Here is a 23815-nt window from a genome sequence, read left to right on the forward strand (position 1 = left end):
CAAAATTCAGCGTCGCCGGCATTTGCGGGCGACGCTGCATATCAGATCGGGCCCGTAGAATTTTAGATAGATATAAGGGTAATTTGTACGTTTCTTGTTCTGTACATGTGTGCAATATAAAATAACTGCATATATTTATTCAAGTACATCCTATCATGACGCTATTAAAATATAATTAAGTCAGTGCTTTGTTTTGTTCAAACATATAAATTACTTTAGATATTCCAGCGTCATTCAGCTTTCCTAGAAGTGGTGTTTGCAGTTTACACAATGCCTGGATGCAATAAGCAGAATACCTAATTTGTATGTCAATGAATGCTGCGCTCACCGGTTGTAAATATCAGTGACCCATGAAAACAGAAAACTAAATAGGCTTGGAAGAAATTGGAAGAAATTTAAGCTCTGACAATATTTAACCATAATGCTTGGGTAGTTCTGATTTATTTAAAATACCTGAAAAATGTTGTCATTTGTGAAATAAATTCAAGAAAAATAATTTGTTGGAATATAGACCTTACAAATCTCAATAAAATTGTCTGTTTGAAAATAATGTGTTAGCTTGTCTGTATATACGTGTGTATATATGTGTATATATATATATATATATACACTGTATATATATTAGCTTCAGTATCCTCATAGGTGAGGGATGACAGTAAAATTAGAGACAAGCTAGAAAGACTTATCCTTTCTTGGACATTTCTGGTTTTAACGTTTCTGCCTGTGAGTAAGTGCCAGCTAGTTTCTTTTGATTTGATTTTGCTTGAGTTATTTCCTGATGAAATTTGCACCCAGTCTGCTCTGGGGTAAGATGTCTGTGTCAGCGGATGTGTTGCCAGTATATTATTTGAAGTGACACTCTTGTATGAGAGTCATACCCACCTTATTCTGGAAATGCTACCCAGTATATTGCATGTTCACCTAGTAGTGACTCTAGAGCTATGCAGGGGGAGTGCAAACACTCCACTCTTTTAGGAAGAAAAAATCTGGGTTTCCTATGCTTTTAAGTACTGCTCTTTCATATGAATAACAGAACGTTTGAGTATACAGTGTCTGTTTAGGATTCAATATAGTATTTTAATTGATGTCACTAAACTTTGAACAGCAGTATGCAGCAGTTTTGGCTGTAGTTTTTTTTTGGAGAAATGCCTAAGCATAGACTCCCCTAGGAGAAATCAAGAAACAGAATTTATGGGGCCTTTTTTAACATTAGACAGATGTACAAGGTTTCCAGCTAGGGAACCTGCCCTACTTTCTTTGCAGAGAGCAGAGGCTGTTTATCCACTGACTGCAGTTTTCATCATATGAGAACATTTTGTGGAAGTGCTGCCCCCAGCTCTCGCATTTCCAATTTGAGGACATGTCCTGTCTATTGCCCTGGATTAATGGGTTTGGAGTGATTTATCTAAAAAATGTAGTGGTTCTAGACACAGCTGTGCTATCAAACATTATCACAAAGCTAAATATCTATGATGAAGGGGGAAGAGTGTAATCAATTTCTGCTACTAATTTTTGATTTTCTGATTTATATCCTTCTTCTCCAAATATTTAGCCATCTCCATGTCCAAAGGGGCATGTACATATGAACTAACATTTACAGTTATAGCTCTTGACACCTTTGAGAATTCTAGGGCACTACAGTAATGTAGCCTTTCATCTGACTGTTTGGTTTCTGTAAGTGATAATAGTTTCAAGTAATACAAAGAGAAAAACTGTTTTAATGGCTCCTGCCTGGTCTAAACAGGTATGTTCATTATGGCACTGCAGAATTACTAGCCCCTTGTCCCTCATACAAAGGGTCTTGCACACAAATTGGTTACAAAGTTATTTATGGATAATCACGTTTACACTCTGTTGCACACCTTGAACTCAGATACAGCTAGTGCTTGCTAATAAGTTTGGGCTTCACTAGGTTCACGTGTTTCAGATATCCTTGCTGTTCTCCAAGACGGAGTAAAATGTGTATATACTTACAAAACAAGATACTTTTTAAATAAATCATTTTAATATATGTTTGGGTATTTTCAGCTGTGATTAAATTTTTTCCATTACTGCATTTTTGTCTGTACCAAAAATGTTTTCATTTAGTGTATTATACAATTAAACTGCACTTATTTCATTATTTGATTGGATTTGGATTTGGCAAAGGTATTAGTAGGTTATATGTTTTTTGCCTTTACTACCCATTCTCCAGCTTTGTATAACCAACATTGTTATATTAATACACTTTATAACATTTAAACCTGTTTTTTAACAGTCAATAGAAAATAACATACAGCCTCTTATCACATGCTTTTTTTATTTGCTTTTCACAACAGGAAAATGCTTGTTCATGTGGGCCATATAGATAACATTGTGCTCACGCCCATTGAGTTATTGAAGAGTCAGCACAACACAGCACTAATTGATTAAATCTAAAATGCAAGTCAATAGAAAATAAATAAAAAGTAATGTGATCAGAGATCTGTCAGAAGATACTTAGATACAAGGTAATTACAGAGGTACAACGTGTATTGATATAACAGTGCTGGTTATGCAAATCTGGGGGATGAGTAATAAAGGGATTATCTATCTTTTAAAACAATAAAAATTCTGGTGTAGACTGTCCCTTTAAGTATCTCCATCACCAAATTTTAATGTGCAGGATCTTTATATGGGGAATATATTTTTGTTAAATTATTTTATGTTTTTTAACAGATTAGCTGCGATGCACAAATCCGGAAACTGGAAGATTTGCTTTCAGATGCAAATAGCAAGGCTGATGAACTGCAAAGGATAATTACAGATCAAAACATCTCCAAAAACAAAATATTAGGTAAGACATTTAATTTCCAATCAAGTAGAATATTCATGAACACACTTAATAACATACTTGTGATAGTTAAGTGATAGTTAAGTAAGCAACTAAGATTTAATAGCTTGTAGTCAGACTCGTCAGAAGAGTAATTTAGTCAACAATAGTATTTTTACCAAAATTACTTCAAACTTTTAATAGGTTGGCACAGAAAAGAAGCAAAAACTCAGTTCAGTATATGGATAGGAAATATGTACAGTTCATATGAAGGAAAGAATATTCTGTACTGTATAATACCAGATTACCCAGACTATGCGTTTCTTCTGTAGATACAAGGGCTAGTCTGTTTTTTTAACTATTAATTTAACCAGACAGGCTTAGAGATGAAACCCACTCTTGTTTTCTTGATTCATATAAACTTTAAAGCATGCAATTTTAAGCAACTTTTTAATTTTGTTCTTTTATCAAATTTGCTTCTTTATTTTTGTGTCCTTTGCTGAAGGAATAGCAGGGCACTACTGGAAGCTGACTGAGCACATCAGTTGAGACAATCTCAAAAGACATATATGTGCAGCCACCAATCAGCAGCTAGTGCATTGCTGCTTCTGAGCCTACCTAAGTAAATTGGAAAGTTGTTTAAAATAGTATACTCTATCTGAATGGTGAAAGAAAATTTTCGGGGTTTTATGTCCCTTTAAAGAAACAGTACACTTAAAAGTAAACTTTCATTATTTAGATAGAGCATATGATTTTAAACAGCAATTTACTTCTATTATCAAATTTCTTCATTCTTTTGGTATCCACTGTTGAAAACTCAGCTCCAGAGCAACCATGCACTACTGGGAAGGTAGCTGAGCACATTTAAATGAGCCAATGACCGAAGATATAAGTTATAGTGCAGTCAAAAATAACCAAATAGCTCCCAGTAGTGCATTGCTGTATCTGAGCCTACCTAGGTAGGCTGTTCAATAAAGGGTACCAAGAGAACAAAGCACATTTAATAATATAAATAACTTGGAAAATTGTTTAAAATTACTGAAGATAAATGAGCAATAAAGCTATGAAAGCTTGGCATCTTCTATAGCTTATTACGGTCACATAGACATAAAATATTAAAGGGACACGAAACCCAATTTTTTTCTTTCATGATTCAGATAGAGAATACAATTTTAAAAATGTTTTCAATTTACTTCTATTATCAAATTTGCATAATTCTCATGTTATTCTATGTTGAAGAGATATTTAGATAGGTAGTGTGAACATATCTGGATCATTACATGGTAGGAAATATAGTGCTGCCATGTATAGTGCTCTCGCTATTGTATAACATTGTTGCAAAACCATATAGTGCTGCAGACACGAGCACACTCCTGAGCTTACATTTTTGCTTTTCACCAAAGGATAACAAGAAAACAAAGAAAATGTGATAATAGAAGTAATTTGGAAAGTTGTTTAAAGGGACAGTCAAGTCCAAAATAAACTTCCATGATTCAGATAGGGAATATCATTTTAAACAACTTTCCAATTTACTTTCATCACCAATTTTGCTTTGTTCTTCTGGCATTCTTAGTTGAAAGCTAAACCTAGGTAAGCTTATATGCTAATTTCATAGACCTTGAAGGCCGCCTCTTATCTGAATGCGTTTTGACAGTTTTTTTACCACTAGAGGGCGTTAGTTCATGTGTGTTATATAGATAACATTGTGCAAACACATATGGAGTTACCTAGGAGCCAGCACTGATTGGCTAAAATGCAAGTCTGTCAAAAGAACTGAAATAAGGGTCAGTTTGCAGAGGCTTATATGTAAGGTTTCACAGAGGTAAAAAGTATATTATTATAACTGTGTTGGTTATGCAAAACTGGGGAACGGGTAATAAATGGATTATCTATCTTTTAAAACAACAAACACTCTGGTGTTGACCGTCCCTTTAAAATTGTGCGTTCTATGTGAATCAAGAAAATGTTTGGGTTTTATGTCCCTTTAAGATACTCTTTAAACAAACATTCCACAAATACTGTTGTAGACAAAACAAGGTGAATGTTTGTCACTGCACTTTTAGAATTCCCCCGAGTCTCTATGATTTTGTATTACTCACTTTATACATAAAAATAATGGAAAATGCAAATGGTCCAGAGATTGATTTCCATGGTCCACGGAAGGGCTAATTTGAATACACAGTTTATAAATTCTTTATTCTGCTCTCAGAATGGTAGATTACACTTCCACAAAACTGTCTGTTGTTGAGTATGGGCTGTAAATAGTGTGTAGTTTGCTGCATGCAGATGGCTTCCGAACGGGGAACGTATCAAACAGAGACTTTCTCAATTTATTGCTCTTCCATGAGTAACTTTAGTAACAGTGAAGCTTTTTTTTCTGTGAATAGGAGATTTACTAGAATCTGGTTTTCAGGCAATAATTACCGGCCCTGAGCAGATTTCTTTAATGGCCATGAAAAACAAACAAACAAACCATAAAGGTTATTTTCATGAAAACCAAGATATTTTTCTGCCTAGAATTTGCAAAAATACTTTAAAGATTTTTATTTTTTATTTTGTATAATAAATTTTAACAAATGTAATAAATGTATTTGATTATTTGTGATACATTTTCACAGCTACATTAATTCTTTAAAATGATGTCATCTGGTTTTTATTTGTTAATGCCTCTTTTACATTGATGTTAGAGAGGACATTGCTGGCTTTATCACTTTTGTCTTAAAAAATCCTTCCTAGGTCACAATGATGCAAGTAGTTTCTACACAGCCTTTTCCTCAACCTCATTTACGCTCGCCCTCTCACCCTTTCTCCCTCATAGCAGCCTTCATCTCACCCTGTTACACCCTAGGCACAGACTTCTTAAAGGGACATGAAACCCAAACATTTTATTTTGTGAGTCAGGTAGAGAATACAATTTTAAACAACTTTCTAATTTACTTCTATTATCTAATTTGTAGTAGCAATGCACTACTGGTTTCTAACTGAACACATGGGTGAGCCAATCACAATCAATATATATATGCAGCCACCAATCAGCAGCTAGAACCTAGGTTCTCTGCTGCTCCTGAACTTGCCTAGATAAACCTTTCAGCAAAGGATAACAAGAGAAGGAAGTCAATTAAATAATAGAAGTAACTTGGAAAGTTGTTTAAAATTGTATGTTCTGTCTAAATCATGAAAGAAAATGTTTGGGTTTCATGTCCCTTTAACCTGCAACTTCTGTCTCTCTCCGATACAGCCTCCTCCACTTCCTGTTAGTCAGCCTCTTTCTTCACCTGTTACCCCCTTTCACTCAGGCCTTGCAATCCGTGAGTTTGTTGATATATTTGAAAAAAAGGGGCGGACCCATAAAGTGCTGGTGAGTGGCAATGTGGCTCCCATAGGATATTAAGGGAGCGCTACAACAGCAAACATCACCGACATAGGCTATGTTAGCACTTTCAGCTGGCAGGGTGGGGCCGTATTTGAAGTGTTCATACACAGCACAGACTGTGCGCTCACTGAAACCGAAAACAGTTTCTGAAGTGGAACACTACAAATAATGCCTGTGTGACCGTACTTTCCCTAAACCTACACTAACTGCCTCACACTGTAAAGTCTCGCCACTGAAAAAGATTATGGCTGACACCCTACTCGTAACTTGTACTTCAGAGATTGGAATATATATCACTGCTGGGGATGTACCCCAATCAAAGTACAGGTTACTCCCCTGGTACACCCAGCTGACTCTCACAGAACACCTACATCTACATCATACTTTTGCTAAACTACCCCTGGAACGCCCAGCTAACTCCCTAATACCACCTACACCTACGTCATGTCTTAACTACACTCCCCTGGAACGCCCAGCTAACTCCCATAGACCGCCTACACCTACGTCATGTCTTAGCTACACTCCCCTGGAACGCCCAGCTAACTCCCTAATACCCCCTACACCTATATCCTGTCTTAGCTGCACTCCCCTGGAATGCCCAGCTAACTCCCTAATACCACCTACACCTACATCATGTCTTAGCTACACTCCCCTGGAACGCCCAGCTTACTCCCTAATACCACCTACACCTATATCCTGTCTTAGCTGCACTCCCCTGGAACGCCCAGCTTACTCCCTAATACCACCTACACCTATGTCATGTCTTAGCTACACTCCCCTGGAACACCCAGCCAACTCCCTAGTATCACCTACATCTATATAATGTCTTAGCTACACTCCCCTGGAATGCCCAGCTAACTCCCATAGACCACCTACACCTACGCAATGTTTTCCATATACTCCCCCTGGAACACCCAGCTAATTCTCACAGAAAACCTACACCTATATAATGTCTGTAATCTACCTGACTAATAAAGTATACAAAAAAGCTCCCTACTAGCTATATTGCTACATTTATATACAATGATATAATGATATTCATTGTCATTTATAATGCATAGTATTTTAATTATTGTATCTAATTTAAAATTTAGTTTTTTTTTTAAAGTTTCAAAAGCTTTATTGAAATCAAGAATATAACAAACATAACAAGTAGCATATTACATTCTGTAAATCTCTCAAACAATACAAATTAAATGTTTGTAATATCCAAACTCCGGTCCTCTCTCCAGTGCCAACGCCAGAGGAACCGGAGGGTCTCCACGCTTTGTCAGTACATAGAAACATAATGTAAGCAAAGATACAGAAAACAAAAGTGCATCAATACAACACTTAGAATAATTGCATTGCTTACTCATTGAGAAAGAATATATGTCAAAGGAGAAAGGGAGAGGGGAGGTGGTTAATAGGGGGGGGTTATCCATCATACGTCGCCCTTCACCTTCCCGCATGGAGCCTATGTTCTCCCTTTTGTGATGTCAGTCAGGCAAGTGTAATGTATTAAGTTTCTAAATCGTGGTTTAATTATGTTTTTAGTGTGTGAGGGGAGGCTACGTCTCCCCAACCTGAGGCAAGGAGGTCCAGGCTTCTCTCTTTTCTCTATGACGATAAACTCATGAATGCATCTCTCTTCTGTCTCCCACTACCTTAACTTGTGGGGTGTACTTCCCCATCTGCCCAAGTTGACAGCATGAGCTTGTGTGTGTCAATGGAACCCTGCACTATGTGATGGTATCTTTCGAGTTGGAGTAGCATGGTGACTTTTTGTTTCCATTCTGCCAATGTTGGGACAACTGGAGACTTCCAATTTTTAGGAATCAGCATGTTAGCACTATTCAGCATGATCATTAATAGAGCTTTATGCTCTTTTCTATCAATTTTGGGTAGTGATAAGTATAAGAGGATCTTGGGGTCGTTAGGCAATGAACAGCCCAGTATGTTTTTAATGTGAGAGAGAGTCTCGATCCAGTATGCATCTAATTTGGGGCAGTCCCACCAAATGTGTGTCAGGGAGCCTTCCCCCCCCACAGTCTCTCCAACATTTTCCTGAAGCCGACCTGTATATGTGATGTAGTCTGATGGGTGTGAGATACCACCTGGAGAGGAGCTTGTAGTTTGACTCTTGAACTCTGGCCGAAATTGATGACTTTTTTGTGGCTTGGAAAGCTATCTGCCACTCCTGATATGTGATATCTGTGTTCAGTTCCCTTTCCCATTCTTTAACATAGGAAGGTAGGGCTTATGTCTCTCCAAGTAAGATGAGTTTGTTCAATTTCGAGATAGCATGTTGTGTGCTTGTAGTTTGCAGACAAAGAGTTTCAAAGGGGGTTTTTGGTCTTGTGAGGTGTTGTTTATGCTTGTGTGTAGATAAGTAATGAGCCATTTGAGCATGTGTGAACCAATTCATTGGCACGTCGGGTAGCTGTTCCTGTATGTCCTCAACCTTCTTAAGCTTGTGTTCGTCTGTTATTGCAGAAAACACTCTCTCGCCTATGTGTATGGTCTGGTTTGATCTGATTTATCTAAAATCCCAGGGTAATTCAGGATTATTGCAGATAGGGATAAGTGGTTAGGTGATGCCGGATATGTTGCCGGATACTTGATAAAACTCTGATAGAAGAGGATAATCTGTCACTGCCTTCGGTCTGTGTCTCTTATTAAGCCAGGCTGTCAGACCCGCATTATTTTTATTCATTATATCACAGTCTAATTGAACCCACTCTTTGTTTGGGTCATTTTGGCACCAGTCTAATAATCTATGTAAAGTAATCGCCTGTTTGTATGTAGCTATATGTGGTACCCCCAGCCCGCCTCTGTCCCTTGGGAAATGTAGCGAACGCCTTGCTACTCTGAGTTTAACTTCTCTCCAGATGTATTGATCTATAAGCCTTTGTATCCTATCTAAATAGTGTATTGGAAGAGGTATAGGGGTGGTTTGGAGCAAGTAGAGTGGTATGGGCATGACATTCATCTTCACCACATTGATTTGTCCCAACCAGGAGATAGATTTATTCCTCCAACTGGACAGATCCGTGACTAAACTATTTTCCAATTTTTTGTAGTTCGCTTGAAACATTTCCTGGGGGTCTGGGGACAGATAGATTCCCAGGTATTTCATCTTTGTCTGCTGTCTGTTTAAGGGGCAGTTTTGCAGTAGCTTAGGCAACACATCAGGCTTGTATGTAATGTTCAAGAATTCGGATTTAACGAGATTGAGATGAAAGTTCCAAACCCTGCCAAATTCAGCAAATGTCTCAAGTGCTTTGGGTATAGATACATCTATGTCAGTGAGGGTGAGTAGAACATCATTGGCGTATAACGCCAGCTTATGTTCATATGTTTTAGTGTGGATACCTTTAATTTGTCCGTTTAATCGAATTGTTTGTGCCAAGGCTTCAATAGTGATGGCAAACAACACAGGTGAAAGCGGGCAACCTTGTCTCGTCCCATTTTGAATGCTAAATTTATAAGAGAGAATGCCGTTCACCTTGACCCGTGCAGTCGGCTTACTGTAGAGTGCGAAAATTTGTGCTATGAAAGATTTGCTAAAATTCATCTTAGACAGGGTCGCTTTCAAGAACTGCCAGCGTACCCTGTCAAACGCTTTTTCAGCATCTGTTGAAACTAGCGCTAGTTGAATGTGATGGGTTTGTGCGTGTGCCATGAGTTGTAGTATCTTTAGGGTATTGTCTTGGGCCTCCCTTCCGGGTACAAAGCCCACCTGGTTGGGGTGCACCAATGCAGGGAGAAATTTGTTTATTCCAGTGGCAAGTATTTTGGCATATATCTTTATGTCCGAATTCAGTAATGAAATGGGCCTAAAGTTCTCGGGTCTATCAGGGGGCTTGCCTTGTTTCGGGAGGACAGTAATATGTGCTTCCAGTAATCGTTTTGTGAAACCTTCTTCTTTCAAGATTGAGTTAAATAGAGAGGTGAGGGGTTGTAATAGGTGGTGAATATATGTCTTATAGTATTTTACACTTAATCCGTCAGGGCTTGGACTTTTCCTGTTAGGCATACTCTTAATGGCCAATTTGGTTTCCTCGGTAGTGATTGGGGCATCTAGGATTTCTGCGTCTTCCCCACTCAACTTATTAAGGTGAAGCTTAGCTAGGAATTGATCTATGTCTTCCTGACCACTGTCATTGTCCAGGTTATATCGTTTTTCGTAGTATAGTCTGAATGTCTCAGCTATATTTTTACTATCTTTGTGTGTCATGCCTTCTTTATCTACTATGGTGTGTACATGAGTGTTCAGCTGCTTACATTTAAGAGCTTTCGCCAACGATGAACCTGCTTTATTATTGAGATCACAATGTTTCTGTTTCAAAAAGGCAGCCTTTCTCTGATACACTTTTGTGAGGTGAGTATGCAAATCACTTCTAGCTTGCGTGAGGGATGTCAATATAGAGGAGGAAGAGGGATGCTGTTTGTGTTCTTTTTCCCAGTATCTGATCTGGGCTAGAGTAGAGTTTAAGAATTGTCTGTTATGTCTATTGTCTTTAGCTTTGATTTTGATAAATTCCCCTCTTACTACACATTTATAGGCCTCCCATAGTGTTGAGTGGGAGATGACGTCATTTGAGTTTTCCCTAAAGTAATATTCTAAAGTTGTGTCAATGTCTGACCTAGTCAGCGGACTGTCCAGCATGGTCTCGTCTAACCTCCAAATAAAGGGTATTACAGGTGCAGATGGCCACATGATTTTACATTGCACCGGGGCATGATCAGACCAAGTACGAGGTAATATCTTGTAATTATCAATCATAGAAAAGCCTAGTTGGTCACTCAAAATATAGTCTATTCTAGAGTATGTACAGCGTGGGAAGGAATAGAAAGTGTAGTCTTTGTTGCTAGGATTGATAGTTCTCCATATGTCATGCAGCTTTAAAAGTTGAATCTGTGTGTTTACAGCCTTGATAGTTCATTTCGGTATACAGGATAGGCCAGTAGAAGTGTCTATTGTGGGGTCTAGTGGAAGGTTAAAGTCCCACCCCAGAAAAAGTGTACCTTTTGTGTGTTCAAGCAATAATTGTGATACTTGCTTAAAAATTCTAGATTGGCCAGTGTTTGGAAGATATATGTTTGCAAATGTTACAGGATTATTGTACAGGAGGCCAGAGATAATGATGTATCTGCCATTTGGATCTTTAATTGTATGGGTGGGTTGAAAGTTAATTGAGTTACTAAATAAGATCCCCACCCCAATTTTTTTTTCCTTGCCTGAAGCCAAATAAGCTGATTTATATCGTTGGTGGAGAAATGCTGGTTCCTTTCCTATCTGAAAGTGTGTCACCTGAATAAAGATTATATCCCCTAAAGCGTGGTGCAATTGATTAAAAGCCACTGATCTTTTCTCTGGGCTGTTCAAGCCCTTTGCATTAATAGAAATCAGTGTAAGGGGCCTAGCACCAGTATCAGATTTGGCTGCCATTATTGTAAGGCAGTTTGATTGATTAAGTGTTTTATATGGGAGGTAAGCGATGGCGAATATTGTCGTGTATAGTCACTGTCTTATGAAAAGGTGTGGGTAGGATGTGTTTCCGTTAACTAATCACTGGGACCCCCTATAAGTGTATTGAGTATGCAGACAGTGTCTCACAATTCTCCAACTGTGTACAAATATTTTAATTACAATTCTAAGCCCTTCTGAGGAGAGAACTGTTAAATAATTGTTAGTGAAAGAGATAGTATGCAATACTACCTAAGAGCAAATCAAAAAGTTATAACAATAGAAAGGTGGGTAGTATCCCACATCTGCATTCCCATAAATAATTATCAACATATATAATAAAGAAAAACTTACGACCTGTAGCCTTTTTTGAAAAAAGAAAAACTTAGTGTCCCAACAGGAGGCAGTTGTGATCTAGTCAGCATCTCCACTAGTGCCTGTGTCGCCGCTGGCAGAAGCTAGTTGGAAGGTATCATTGTCCCTGCGATTTTCTCCTGTCAGTGAATGGCTCCTCTGTAGAGGAGTGTGATGATCTATTGTATCTCGATTATATGACTCTGTAGGTCTAATGTTAATCCGCAAAGTCTCACAAAAACGTGGCAAGTCTTCCTGAGATCTGTATATGGCAGTTGTGTCTCCTTTAGAAGCAATGATGCTCACAGGGAAGCCCCATCTGTATTGGATGTTTTGATCTCGCAGTGCCGTGGTGATATAGCTAAGATCTCTCCTCTTCTGTAAGGTAGTAGGGCTTAAGTCCGCAAATATTTGGATTCTATTTCCCGCATGTGTGAAGTCTTATCCTCTTTGTCTTTAAAGTGGAGAAGTTTCAAGATGACGTCTCTCAGAGGTGCCTTTGGGGGGGTTTGGCACGCAAATCTCTATGAGCCCTTTCAATGGTTATATCTGGTGCCCCCTCATCCCCCTTGAGGGTCCGGAATAGACTTTGGAGGCATCCTTCCAGTGCCGTTGGCTGTATACTTTCTGGAATTTCTCTAATGCGGAGGTTATTCCTCCTTCCCCGGTTATCTAGATCTTCTACTTTTTCAAGTAGGTGATGGATTGTTTCTTCTTGTTCGTATGCCAAACGAGACACATGCTGAATGTCGTTGAAGGTAGTGTTATGATTCTCTTCCAAATTCGTGACTCTCTGTACTACCCTTGTTAGATGTTTCTTTAGCTCCCCATACCAATTTTTAACTTCCGACATCATTTCCTTGACATCATCTTTAGTACAAAGCGATCTCAAATCCTCTTTAGTGAAGTCTGCAGAGTTTGTGGCTTGGGAAGATTTGTTCTGCATGCCTGCTTTTTGGGTATTTTGATTAGATGATTCAACAGCTGAGGCCTGGTTGGGATCAGTTTGTTTTAAATAATTTAGCATTGTTCTGGTATTAGGTAGGTTATCTGTCTTATGCGATTTTCTTCCTGGCATGTCCAGTATATATATCTGAGGGGTTCCCCCACTCTAGATACGTAAGGCAGTCAGAGGTTGTGTATGGTGTTTTATATAAGCTCCTTCTTACTGATAAATGTTACCTCTACTGCAGTTCTGTGCACCAAACAGTCTACCACAATGTACAGAGTCCTATTGTAGTATCTTATATTATTGACTCAGTACCTACATGTGTATCTTTAATGTCCATATGACGCCCAGTGTTGTTTTATTAGGGGCACCTGGAATGTATGAAGATTAAGGCCCTGTATTAGGTAAACCCTCCAATGTGTTACCAAGCGTGGTAATAGTGTCTCTTTATAACTGTATGCAGGTGAATATTTCTTTGGTCAGAGCTGATTACAGTTTCCCTACTTCAGATAGCTGCAGAGCGCTGCATATAATATCCTGTCACCTCTTGCAGAATCTCGCTATGTAATCTGTTAAGGTCTTTCTGGCATCAGTGTATGACTCTGACACTGCTATAAAAGGTATTCGCACAGCGTAACCTTTTTTATGGGCAAGAGGTTATATGTTTGCCGGTGTCCTGATATAGATACTTCCCCCAGTGTGGGCCCACGTAGTAATGCCGGGTAGGTTGGGGTTAGAGGCGTAGTGCTCAAGCCCTCCGGTCACTGCGAGCCAGGTATACGGTAACTTAGCTATAACAGGCTTACCGCACCAGCCGCTTGCTCCTCTGATCGCCCGGAATACCTCTGATCCAAGAACCCTAAGCGTGTGGGGTCCTCCAAGATAGCGTAGCTCCTCTATTCTGGCGCGCGTCTAACTGTGCAGGGAGACAGACCGATGTGCAGGTGATCCGCGGTGACTCCTTTTCAAACCACAGCCTCCAGTGTGTGTTTGTCAGGTGCTTTTATGTTAGGTGTATATGGCTAATTTTATCGGGAACTACAGATGTGGGCCTATGAGCTATGTAATAACACGGCCAACTCTCTAAGCGGCCAAGCTCCGCCCCCAAAATGTAGTTATGTTTGATTGTTAATTTTATTATTTTAAACATAGATATATAATTTAAATGATACATTTATGCTTAAAAAATAACAATCAAGAACAACTACTTTTTAAATTAGACACAATACTTAAAATAATATTTATTATGCATGACAATGTATATAATTTTAACAATGGATATAAATGAAATACTAAAATAAACTATTTACCCCTTATGTGACCTCAGCCCCAGCACAATCTACACTATTTAACCCTAACCTGCCATAACCTAAAGACCTCACCCCCCCTAACCTTTTAACACCTATACCACCAGAACCCCCTAATGCAATAAGCACCCTAACCTATTAACCCCTAAATCACCACAATCCTCCAATACAAGCTACTCTTATACCACTTCTACCTAACACCTAACCCCCCATCTCTAAACTAACACCCCCTAAATTACAAAAAAAACACTAAATTACAAACACTAAATTACAAACACTAAATTACAAACACTAAATTTACAAAAAATAACAAAATCTAAGATTACAGAAAACAAAAAACACTACCCAAAATAAAATAACACAGTTATGCCTATACTATAGCTAAGGCCTCCTTTAGAAGAAAAAAAATCAACCACAAAATAAAAAACCCTATACTAACACTATAAGTTACTATAACAATGGCTGCAAAAGGGCTTTTGGTTAGGTTAGGCATTGCCCAAAACCCCATACTATAATAACAGTAAACCCCCTCAAAAAAAAGCCTAATCTAAGAAAATACCTAGACTAAAAAATAACCCTATTTAACAACAGCTCTGTTGCTGCCCAAAAAAAACTATTCTAAAAAAAAGGTTGCCCTGAAAAGTGAATAAAAAAAAATTAAAGCCCTTTTTAAAAAAAATTCTTTCTTTTTTTTTCTTTTTTTTTTTTCTTTCTGTTGTATGTTTCTTCCTTCTCGCCCTTTTTCTCTCTGCTAACACGTATGCGCACGTTTTAAGTGGTCTACAATATCACTATCACTTTATTCTTATTTATATTGTCATTTTGACACATGGATAAATATTTTGCACCTACCACGCACGCAATGCCAGCAAAAACTAAAGATAGAAAACCCAGACATAGTATCGAGTCTAGTGTTGATAGTAGGCCTGAAATGACTAGTGTTAATATTACTAGAAATTATATAGAAGAAATCTCGAAATAAGTAGCCACCCTCCTCTCACCTCAGTTTGATTACATCCAAACAGAACTCATGACACTGTCATCAGAAATGAAAAATTTCACATCTAGACTTACAGAGTTAGAGACAAGAGTGTCGGACATTGAAGATGGAGTGACTAAACAAGACGTAATTATGCAACAACATAACACCAAAATATAAGAATTGACTGATAAACTAGAAGATTTAGAGGACAGGTTGCGTAGGAACAATTTAAGGGTGATAGGCCTACCAGAAAGTACCAGGATTTATAATAATTTGCTTCTGTAACTCTTCCACAATCCCTAGGGGTCGATATTAAACTACATAGTTTTATTGCAGAAAGAGCACATCGAATAGGCTTTATCAGAAACACAACAGAAAACACTACATAGAAACAAGCTATAATTATCAAATATCTGAATTTCCAGGATAAATTGACAATACTCAGAGCATATAGAAAAAAAAAACCTAGAGATTGATAACAATAAAATTTTAATTTTTCAAGACTTTTCAGTACAGATGGCCACAAAGCGGAAAGGAATGGGTCCCTACTGTACTAGTCTGATAAATATGGGTTTGCCGGCTCATCTAATATATCCTGCTAAAATTTAAATTTATATGGAAAAAGAGACAATTACACTAGAAACAATACAAGAAGCGAAGGCATTTTTGAATAAAACCCAAAATAGATAATTGTTTAAGTAGTACTTTATGAATATGAGACAATAGTATAGTCTTTTGTATGATGACATGGAGTAATGTTGTCTATATCCTAAAAAGGAACAAAGGAAAAAAGGACAAGAAAGTAAAAAAACTGACATGGTGGTGCAGGATAGCTCTCTTTCTTTGCATATCAAAGTGTTATAGTGTTATAATTGATAATGATCAGTCTGAATGGGGGGTAGGGAGGACCCCCTTCCCCTTTTTTTTTGTGTGTTGGGTTTTGTTTTAGTGCACCTTTTAACTAACATGTAAATGTCATCCTTAAAAATCACTTCGTGGAATGTGGGTGGGATCACTAACCCAATAAAAATAAAAAGAATTTTGGCACATCTCAAAAAAAAAAAAAAACAGATATCGCGTTTTTACAAGAAACTCATCTAACAGATACAGAGCATAGGAAACTTAAAACTGGGTGGGTGATGCTATATATACCCCCTGTGCCTCACGCAAAAGGGGAGTTGCAGTCTTAATTAGGAAAGATTTAGAATATCAAATCGTTGGACAAGAGATAGACCAAGGAGAACGATTCATTATATTGAATATTCTTATAAAAACACGAAGGTTTACCCTATGTAATGTATATGGACCAAACAGGCCTGATGAAAGATTCTGGAAACAATTAAAACTAAAATTGTCTGAATATGTAAATACTAATTTGATAGTTGCAGGGGATTTTAATATGGTTTTTAATAATATTGACAGATTACAGACAACTAGACATAATAATAACCAGACTCCGAAAAAGTCTTTTAGAATTCTTAAATTATTTGCGAGTGCATTAAACATTAAGGACATATGGAGATTACTGTATCCCAATAGCAGAGCATTCTCATGCGAATCCAAGAAATATAGGTCATTTTCGCAAATTGATCTTTTCTTGGGATCAGATAAAATTATTAACCTAGATGTTAAAGCCCAAATTGGAGATTTCACTATTTCCGATCATGCCCCTATTGGATTTAAAATGGGAAACTGGCAAGTATGAACCTGTAAAGAGCTATGGGTTTCCTCGTTACCTAGCCAATAATATGGAATTTAGAAATCGATTTTCTAGTATTTGGCATGAATATATTCAACAGAATGAAGCATATATGGCTAAAAAATAGATCTTTTGGGAAACTGCTAAAGCGGTTATCAGAGGAGAAATTAAAAAATATACTATTAGACTTAAGAAAAAATTATATGCAAGAGAGATCGGACTTTCAAATTGCCTTAAAAATCAATATAATGCATATATTACCTCTACGACTCAAAGTAATTGGCAAAAATATGTCAAAGCTAAACAAGAGTGGAAAATGTATAATCTACAGAAAACTGCTATACAAGAGTTAAAATCTAAAACTAAATTTTATAGATTTGGTAGTAAAATTGGGAAATTACTAGCTAGATATGTTAACGCACGAAAACCGATTAACCACATAAAATCCCTTATTATTGATGGGAAAAAAATAATGGATCTTTAAATAATTAAGTCAGAATTCTATAAATATTTAAAAAAATTATACTCAGTACCAGATATTAACTTGCAAAATAAACAGGAATTTTGGGAAAAAAATCTCACTCCCCAGGCTTTCGGTACAGGATGTAGAAAAATTGAATGCACCGATTACGGATTTAGAAGTACTTAAGGCAATAGATAACCTTAAAATAGACAAAGCTGCTGGGCCAGATCTTCTACCGGCAGAATTTTATAAAATCTTGAAAAATGAAGTTACATGCCCGCTTGTGAATTTATGTAATGATTATTTACTTAATGGTAAGATTCCCTCACCTAATTTTGCTGTATCAAAAATAATTTTGCTTCTTAAAAAAGGCAAAGATCCAGAAGCAATAGACTCTTATCGTCCGATCTCTTTGCTAAACTCGGATTATAAAATATTCACTTCTATTTTAGCATGTAGGTTGAAACTAATTATGAATCTACTCATTCATGCGGATCAGGTCGGCTTCATGGCTCACAGAAATATGTCAGCAAATATCCATAAAATCTTTGTTTTAATAGACTCGCTCTCAGACTCTGTTGGTAAGATTGGTCAAGACTCTGCTATTTTAGCGGTTGACGCACGTAAAGCATTTGATTCAATTATCTGGGATCACTTGTTCCAGGCTATGTTGAAGTTTGGATTTAAAGATCAGTGTGTGGGGTGTATACGTGCTCTATATATTAAGGCATCTTCTATATTAATGGTTAATGGCTCAGAGACTAGGCCCTTCCTGATCACCACAGGAACACAGCAGGGGTGTCCAATTTCACCATTACTATTTAACCTAGCAATCGAACCTCTTGGAGTTATTCTCAGAGACAATTTGAAGGGGATTGTGATAGGTAATAAGCATGTAAAACTTTAATTGTATGCTGACGATTTATTATTGTTTCTAAATGATGTCCAAAGGGAAGTTCCTAAAGTTTTAGAGATTATTGCGGAATTTGGCTCATTCTCAGGATATACAATTAATGTAACCAAATTAGAACTCCTCTGGTTGAGTGAACATCAGAAATATTACACATCCCCATTTAAAATTGCAGAACAATTTATTACATACTTAGGAATCAAGATTAGTACTAATCCGGGTGACTGGAATAGTTTGAATTACCCACCCCTATTTACAAAAATTAAATTTGATTTGATGAAATGGGATAATCTTTCACTCTTAATCACCGCAAGAATCAACTTAATCAAGATGATAATTCTACCCAAGCTTCTATATCTTATGCAAAACATTCCCATTAGTATCTCAAAAAAGAATCTGAATATTGTGGACCAATTTATGAGACGATTCATTTGGGGGACGGGCTCTAAACGAATCTCCCTATATAAATTATCACAATTAAGACAATGCGGTGGGCTGGCATTACCTAATCTTGCCTTATATAATAGTATATGCCTCGCAAAAATTGCAGTGGATTGGCTCACGGGAGGGAGTTATATGGAGTCTACTGAAATAGAACAAAATTTAGTCCATCCTTTTGCCTTGAGTGCTCTATTGCACTGTTCCAAAAGAGATATTCCAAGGAAAATAAGAAATAAAATTTTTTTCATATTATAGTAGCATGGCAGGATATACGATGTAGGTTAGACTGTGACCCCTATATCTCCGATTTGCTCCCTATTAAAGGTGATCCGCGGTTCTCCCCTGGTTTGCATAATCAAATATTTAGGAATTGGGCACGTGCTGGGCTTACTCACTTAATCCAATTTAAGGAATCTGATTCGTGTAATATAAGCTCATTTGAAAATCTCAAAGAGTGCTTTCAATTACAGAACTCTGGTACTTAGAAATTGCTAAAGGTAGTAAAGCTCTTTGGATACATCCAAAAATGGGTTTGGCACTCTTCAATGCAGGCAAACGTTCCATTAAGTATTGGTACAATATGGTTCTTCTTAAAACAGGGGAAGCAAATATTGCAGAGATATGTTCAAAATGGCAATTAGATATTCCAAACTTGGTTGAAGATAAAGTGAAACATAGTATAACTGCGCTAGATGAGGCTACACTCTCTGCAAATTGGCAAGAAATGCATGTAAAACTCTTATATAGAATATATATTACGCCAGCTAGAATAAACAAATGGGCCTTCCAAGTTTCAAATCTATGTCCTCGTTGCTGTTCTCTTGAAGCTGACCTGGTCCACATGTTTTGGAGTTGTCCAAAAATTATACAATTTTGGAAACGTATACAATTTTGGAAACGTATACAATTTTGGTTATATAAAGTGACATCCACAAACTTCATAATAGAGCTCCAGCATATAATCTTTCTATTAGATACACGTGATAAATCTATCAATAGAGATTTTATTAATATAACAATACTGTGTGGGTGTTAGGGGTAATATGAACCTGATGGCAGCCATCTTGTTCTTCGCAGCCATCTTGTTCCTCGCAGCCATTTTGTAATGAATAGACTTTATTATACTGGGGTATTATGCAGTGAGAATTATATGCATGTTATGAGTTTCTTTAGCTATTCGGCCTTGCCAATGTACCCTGGCCTAATGCCTAGAAGTAAGATAGAATAAGATAATGTAAACAAGAGGCTTTAGACACTTGGTTGTCTCTGCAGATGGTAGTTTGTTATGACTCTGTAAATATTGTTATGAGAAACTCATGTTCCAGTTTTTCCTTGTAAATTGCTCTGTATAACTGTGTAAGATGACGCGGTCCTAACGTGTCATCCCCTTAACCCTGTATGTCACTATAAGAAAGGCTTGCACTGTGCAATAAACGGAATTGGCTTTCGATCATAATGCTGCGTGGTCTGAGTCATTCTAAGGGGCCCTTATCAGGTAATCTACATATGCCTCAGGTGGTACACTAGGCCCCAGGCTTTGGCCTGCACTGACACTTACCCCCTGAAGGGGACACCTAACAGTTTTGGCGTCAGGAAAGTGGGATTCGCAGTGCGTAAGTATGAGTGCTTTTACCATGCTTTCTTTCTGTGAATTTGAACCTAAATTTAGTCTGGTAATAGGTGTTGATAATATATGATATAAGGTTAAAGGGGTTCCTGTGGTTGAAGCACAGGTTTGCGGAGGTTAAAGTCCTGCCGGCAGTTGTGATACCCCTCCAGACAGGTAATCAGTTTATATCTCATTCTTAAAAATTGGAAGAAGAGAGCGCCCACTATAAATAATTTAACCTTTCTCTTGCAATCTCAATATATAATAGAACAGTTTGATAACATAAACAATTCAGAAACACAGCAAATTAAATTTATAACAAAATGGATAGACTTTATTAGATTATATAAGAATTCCAACATTCAGACTCAACTGTTAATAACTTATAAAATTTGATACAAGACAAACAAGATTAAGTTTTTTCTTCGTTATATTATATTTTTTTTATTTTTTTTTTGTTGCTGTTGTTTTTCTTATTTTTTATTTGTTTTGTTTTATTGTTTGTTAATTAGCTTGACTTTGCGCGGTCCTCCCTCCCCCAACCCTCCTAAGTTAGGAAGCTGATAAATGAATCTATGGTGGTTCCAAATTCTCAAATAAAATGAAGGTCGAACTATTGATTAAACAAGGGTTAAGAAGTGGTTAAGATTAAGAAATGGCAATTGTTAATTATTTGTTAGAAAATAGTGTGTATAGTCTGCTTAAGCTACCATAATTAATTTGCATACAAGTTATGATTTTTCTAAATATTGTTGGCTTATTATTTTTTTTTTCTTTTTATTTCTATTTTTTGAATGTCATGAAAATGCCTGTAAACTATGATAAAATGTATCTAAACCTTGAAGGTTACTTCTTTTTTTTTCTCTCTCGCTGTCTCTTTTAAGCTTTTTCAGGTTTATCTATGTATCAATCGATAATAGATGTTTTGTCTTATGTAACGACTTTTAATAAAAATAATAAAAAAATATTTTTGGTATAGGCATACCTGTCCTTTTTTAATTTTGTAATGTTAGGTTTTGTTATTTTTTGTAAATGTAGTGTTTGTAATTTTTTGTAACTTAGCGGTGTTAGTGTAAAGGTGGGGGGGGGTTAGGTGTTAGGTAGAAGTATGGAAGAGTAGTTTGCGTTGGGGGGTTGTGGACGATTAGAGGTTGATAAGTTAGGGGGCTTATTATGTTGGAAGGTTGTGGCCGATTAAGGGTTAATAGGTTATTGCATTGTGGCAGTGTATATGGTTAAGTAGAGTAGGGGGATAATACGTTGGGCTATTGGTAGTTTAGGGGTTCATAGAGTAGTAGGTTTATTGTGGTTGGCTATTGGTGGTTTATCGGTTAAGTAGTGTAGGGTTGTCAGTTTAGGGGTTCATAGGTATAGTTGTTAGGCTCAGTGCTATATGTTCCAAATGGATCCTTTACTATACATGGCTGCAATATGTCACCAGCATCTCTGCCCATTGGGATGTATAGTAAAATGCCTCTCTGCGATGCTGCCTTTTAAATTGATGTCACCAGCTTGGAATATTTTGCTGGCTTGCTCAACGCCACGGCAAATCCCTTTGAATATATTTCCGCATCGCATCGCTTTTTGCTCTCCCTCAGACAAAGCATCCTCCTCACCCTGTTACCCCCTCTCCCTCAGACACAGCCTCACCCTTACCCTGTTACCCCTTCTCTCTCAGACAGAGCCTTCTCCTCACCCTGTTACCCCCTCTCCCTCAGACACAGCCTCCTCCTCACCCTGTTACACCCTCTCCCTCAGACACAGCCTCCTCCTCACCCTGTTACCCCCTCTCCCTCAGACAAAGCCTCACTCTGTTACCCCCTCTCCCTCAGACAGAGCCTCTTCCTCACCCTGTTACCCCCTCTCCCTCAGACACAGCCTCCTCCTCATCCTGTTACCCCCTCTCCCTCAGACACAGCCTCCTCCTCACCCTGTTACACCCTCTCCCTCAGACTCAGCCTCCTCCTCACCCTGTTACCCCATCTCCCTCAGACACAGCCTCCTCCTCACCCTGTTACCCCTCTCCCTCAGACTCAGCCTCCTCCTCACCCTGTTACCCCCTCACCCTCAGACACAGCATCCTCCTCACCCTGTTACCCCCTCTCCCTCAGACACAGCCTCACCCTTACCCTGTTACCCCCTCTCCCTCAGACACAGCCTCACCCTGTTACCACCTCTCCCTCAGACACAGCCTCCTCCTCACCCTGTTACCCCCTCTCCCTCAGACAGCACCTCCTCCTCACCCTGTTACCCCCTCTCCCTCAGACACAGCTTCCTCCTCACCCTGTTACTCCCTCTCCCTCAGACACAGCCTCCTCCTTACCCTGTTACCCCCTCTCCCTCAGACACAGCCTCCTCCTCACCCTGTTACCCCCTCTCCCTCAGACACAGCCTCACCCTTACCCTGTTACCCCCTCGCCCTCAGACACAGCCTCACCCTGTTACCCCCTCTCCCTCAGACACAGCCTCACCCTGTTACCCCCTCTCTCTCAGACAGCACCTCCTCCTCACCCTGTTACCCCCTCTCCGTCAGACACAGCCTCACCCTGTTACCCCCTCTCCCTCACACAGAGCCTCCCCCTGACCCTGTTACCCCCTCTCCATCAGACACAGCCTCCTCCTCACCCTGTTACCCCCTCTCCCTCAGACTCAACCTCCTCCTCACCCTGTTACCCTCTCTCCATCAGACTCAGTCTCCTCCTCACCCTACTACCCCCTCTTCCTCAGACACAGCCTCACCCTGTTACCACCTCTCCCTCAAACACAGCCTCCTCCTCACCCGTTACCCTCTCTCCCTCAGACTCAGCCTTCTCCTTACCCTGTTACCCCCTCTCCCTCAGACAGAGCCTCTTCCTTACCCTGTTACCCCCTCCCCCTCAGATAGAGCCTCCTCCACATCATGTTACCCTCTCTCCCTCAGACACAGCCTCCTCCTCACTCTGTTACCCCCTCTCCCTCAGACATAGCCTCACCCTGTTACCACCTCTCCCTCAGACAGCACCTCCTCCTCACCCTGTTACCCCCTCTCCCTCAGACACAGCTTCCTCCTCACCCTGTTACCCCCTCTCCCTCAGACACAGCCTCATCCTTACCCTGTTACCCCCTCTCCCTCAGACACAGCCTCCTCCTCACCCTGTTACCCCCTCTCCCTCAGACACAGCCTCACCCTTACCCTGTTACCCCCTCTCCCTCAGACACAGCCTCACCCTGTTACCACCTCTCCCTCAGACACAGCCTCCTCCTCACCCTGTTACCCCCTCTCCCTCAGACAGCACCTCCTCCTCACCCTGTTACCCCCTCTCCCTCAGACACAGCTTCCTCCTCACCCTGTTACTCCCTCTCCCTCAGACACAGCCTCCTCCTTACCCTGTTACCCCCTCTCCCTCAGACACAGCCTCCTCCTCACCCTGTTACCCCCTCTCCCTCAGACACAGCCTCACCCTTACCCTGTTACCCCCTCGCCCTCAGACACAGCCTCACCCTGT

At 39.0% G+C, this 23815-nt stretch overlaps 1 protein-coding gene across 1 annotated transcript in view; it reads left to right on the forward strand.

Moving 5' to 3' along the window:
• Nucleotides 1-23815, forward strand: part of LOC128666882 (myosin-16-like) — a 357676-nt gene that overhangs the window by 50307 nt on the left and 283554 nt on the right. The window contains exon 4 of the mRNA XM_053721692.1: nucleotides 2698-2815. Within this exon, the coding sequence (XP_053577667.1) occupies nucleotides 2698-2815 (118 nt within the window). The remainder of the gene's footprint in view (nucleotides 1-2697; nucleotides 2816-23815) is intronic.

The sequence above is a fragment of the Bombina bombina genome, chromosome 1 (genome assembly GCF_027579735.1).
Source record: "Bombina bombina isolate aBomBom1 chromosome 1, aBomBom1.pri, whole genome shotgun sequence".
NCBI classification, from domain to species: domain Eukaryota; kingdom Metazoa; phylum Chordata; class Amphibia; order Anura; family Bombinatoridae; genus Bombina; species Bombina bombina.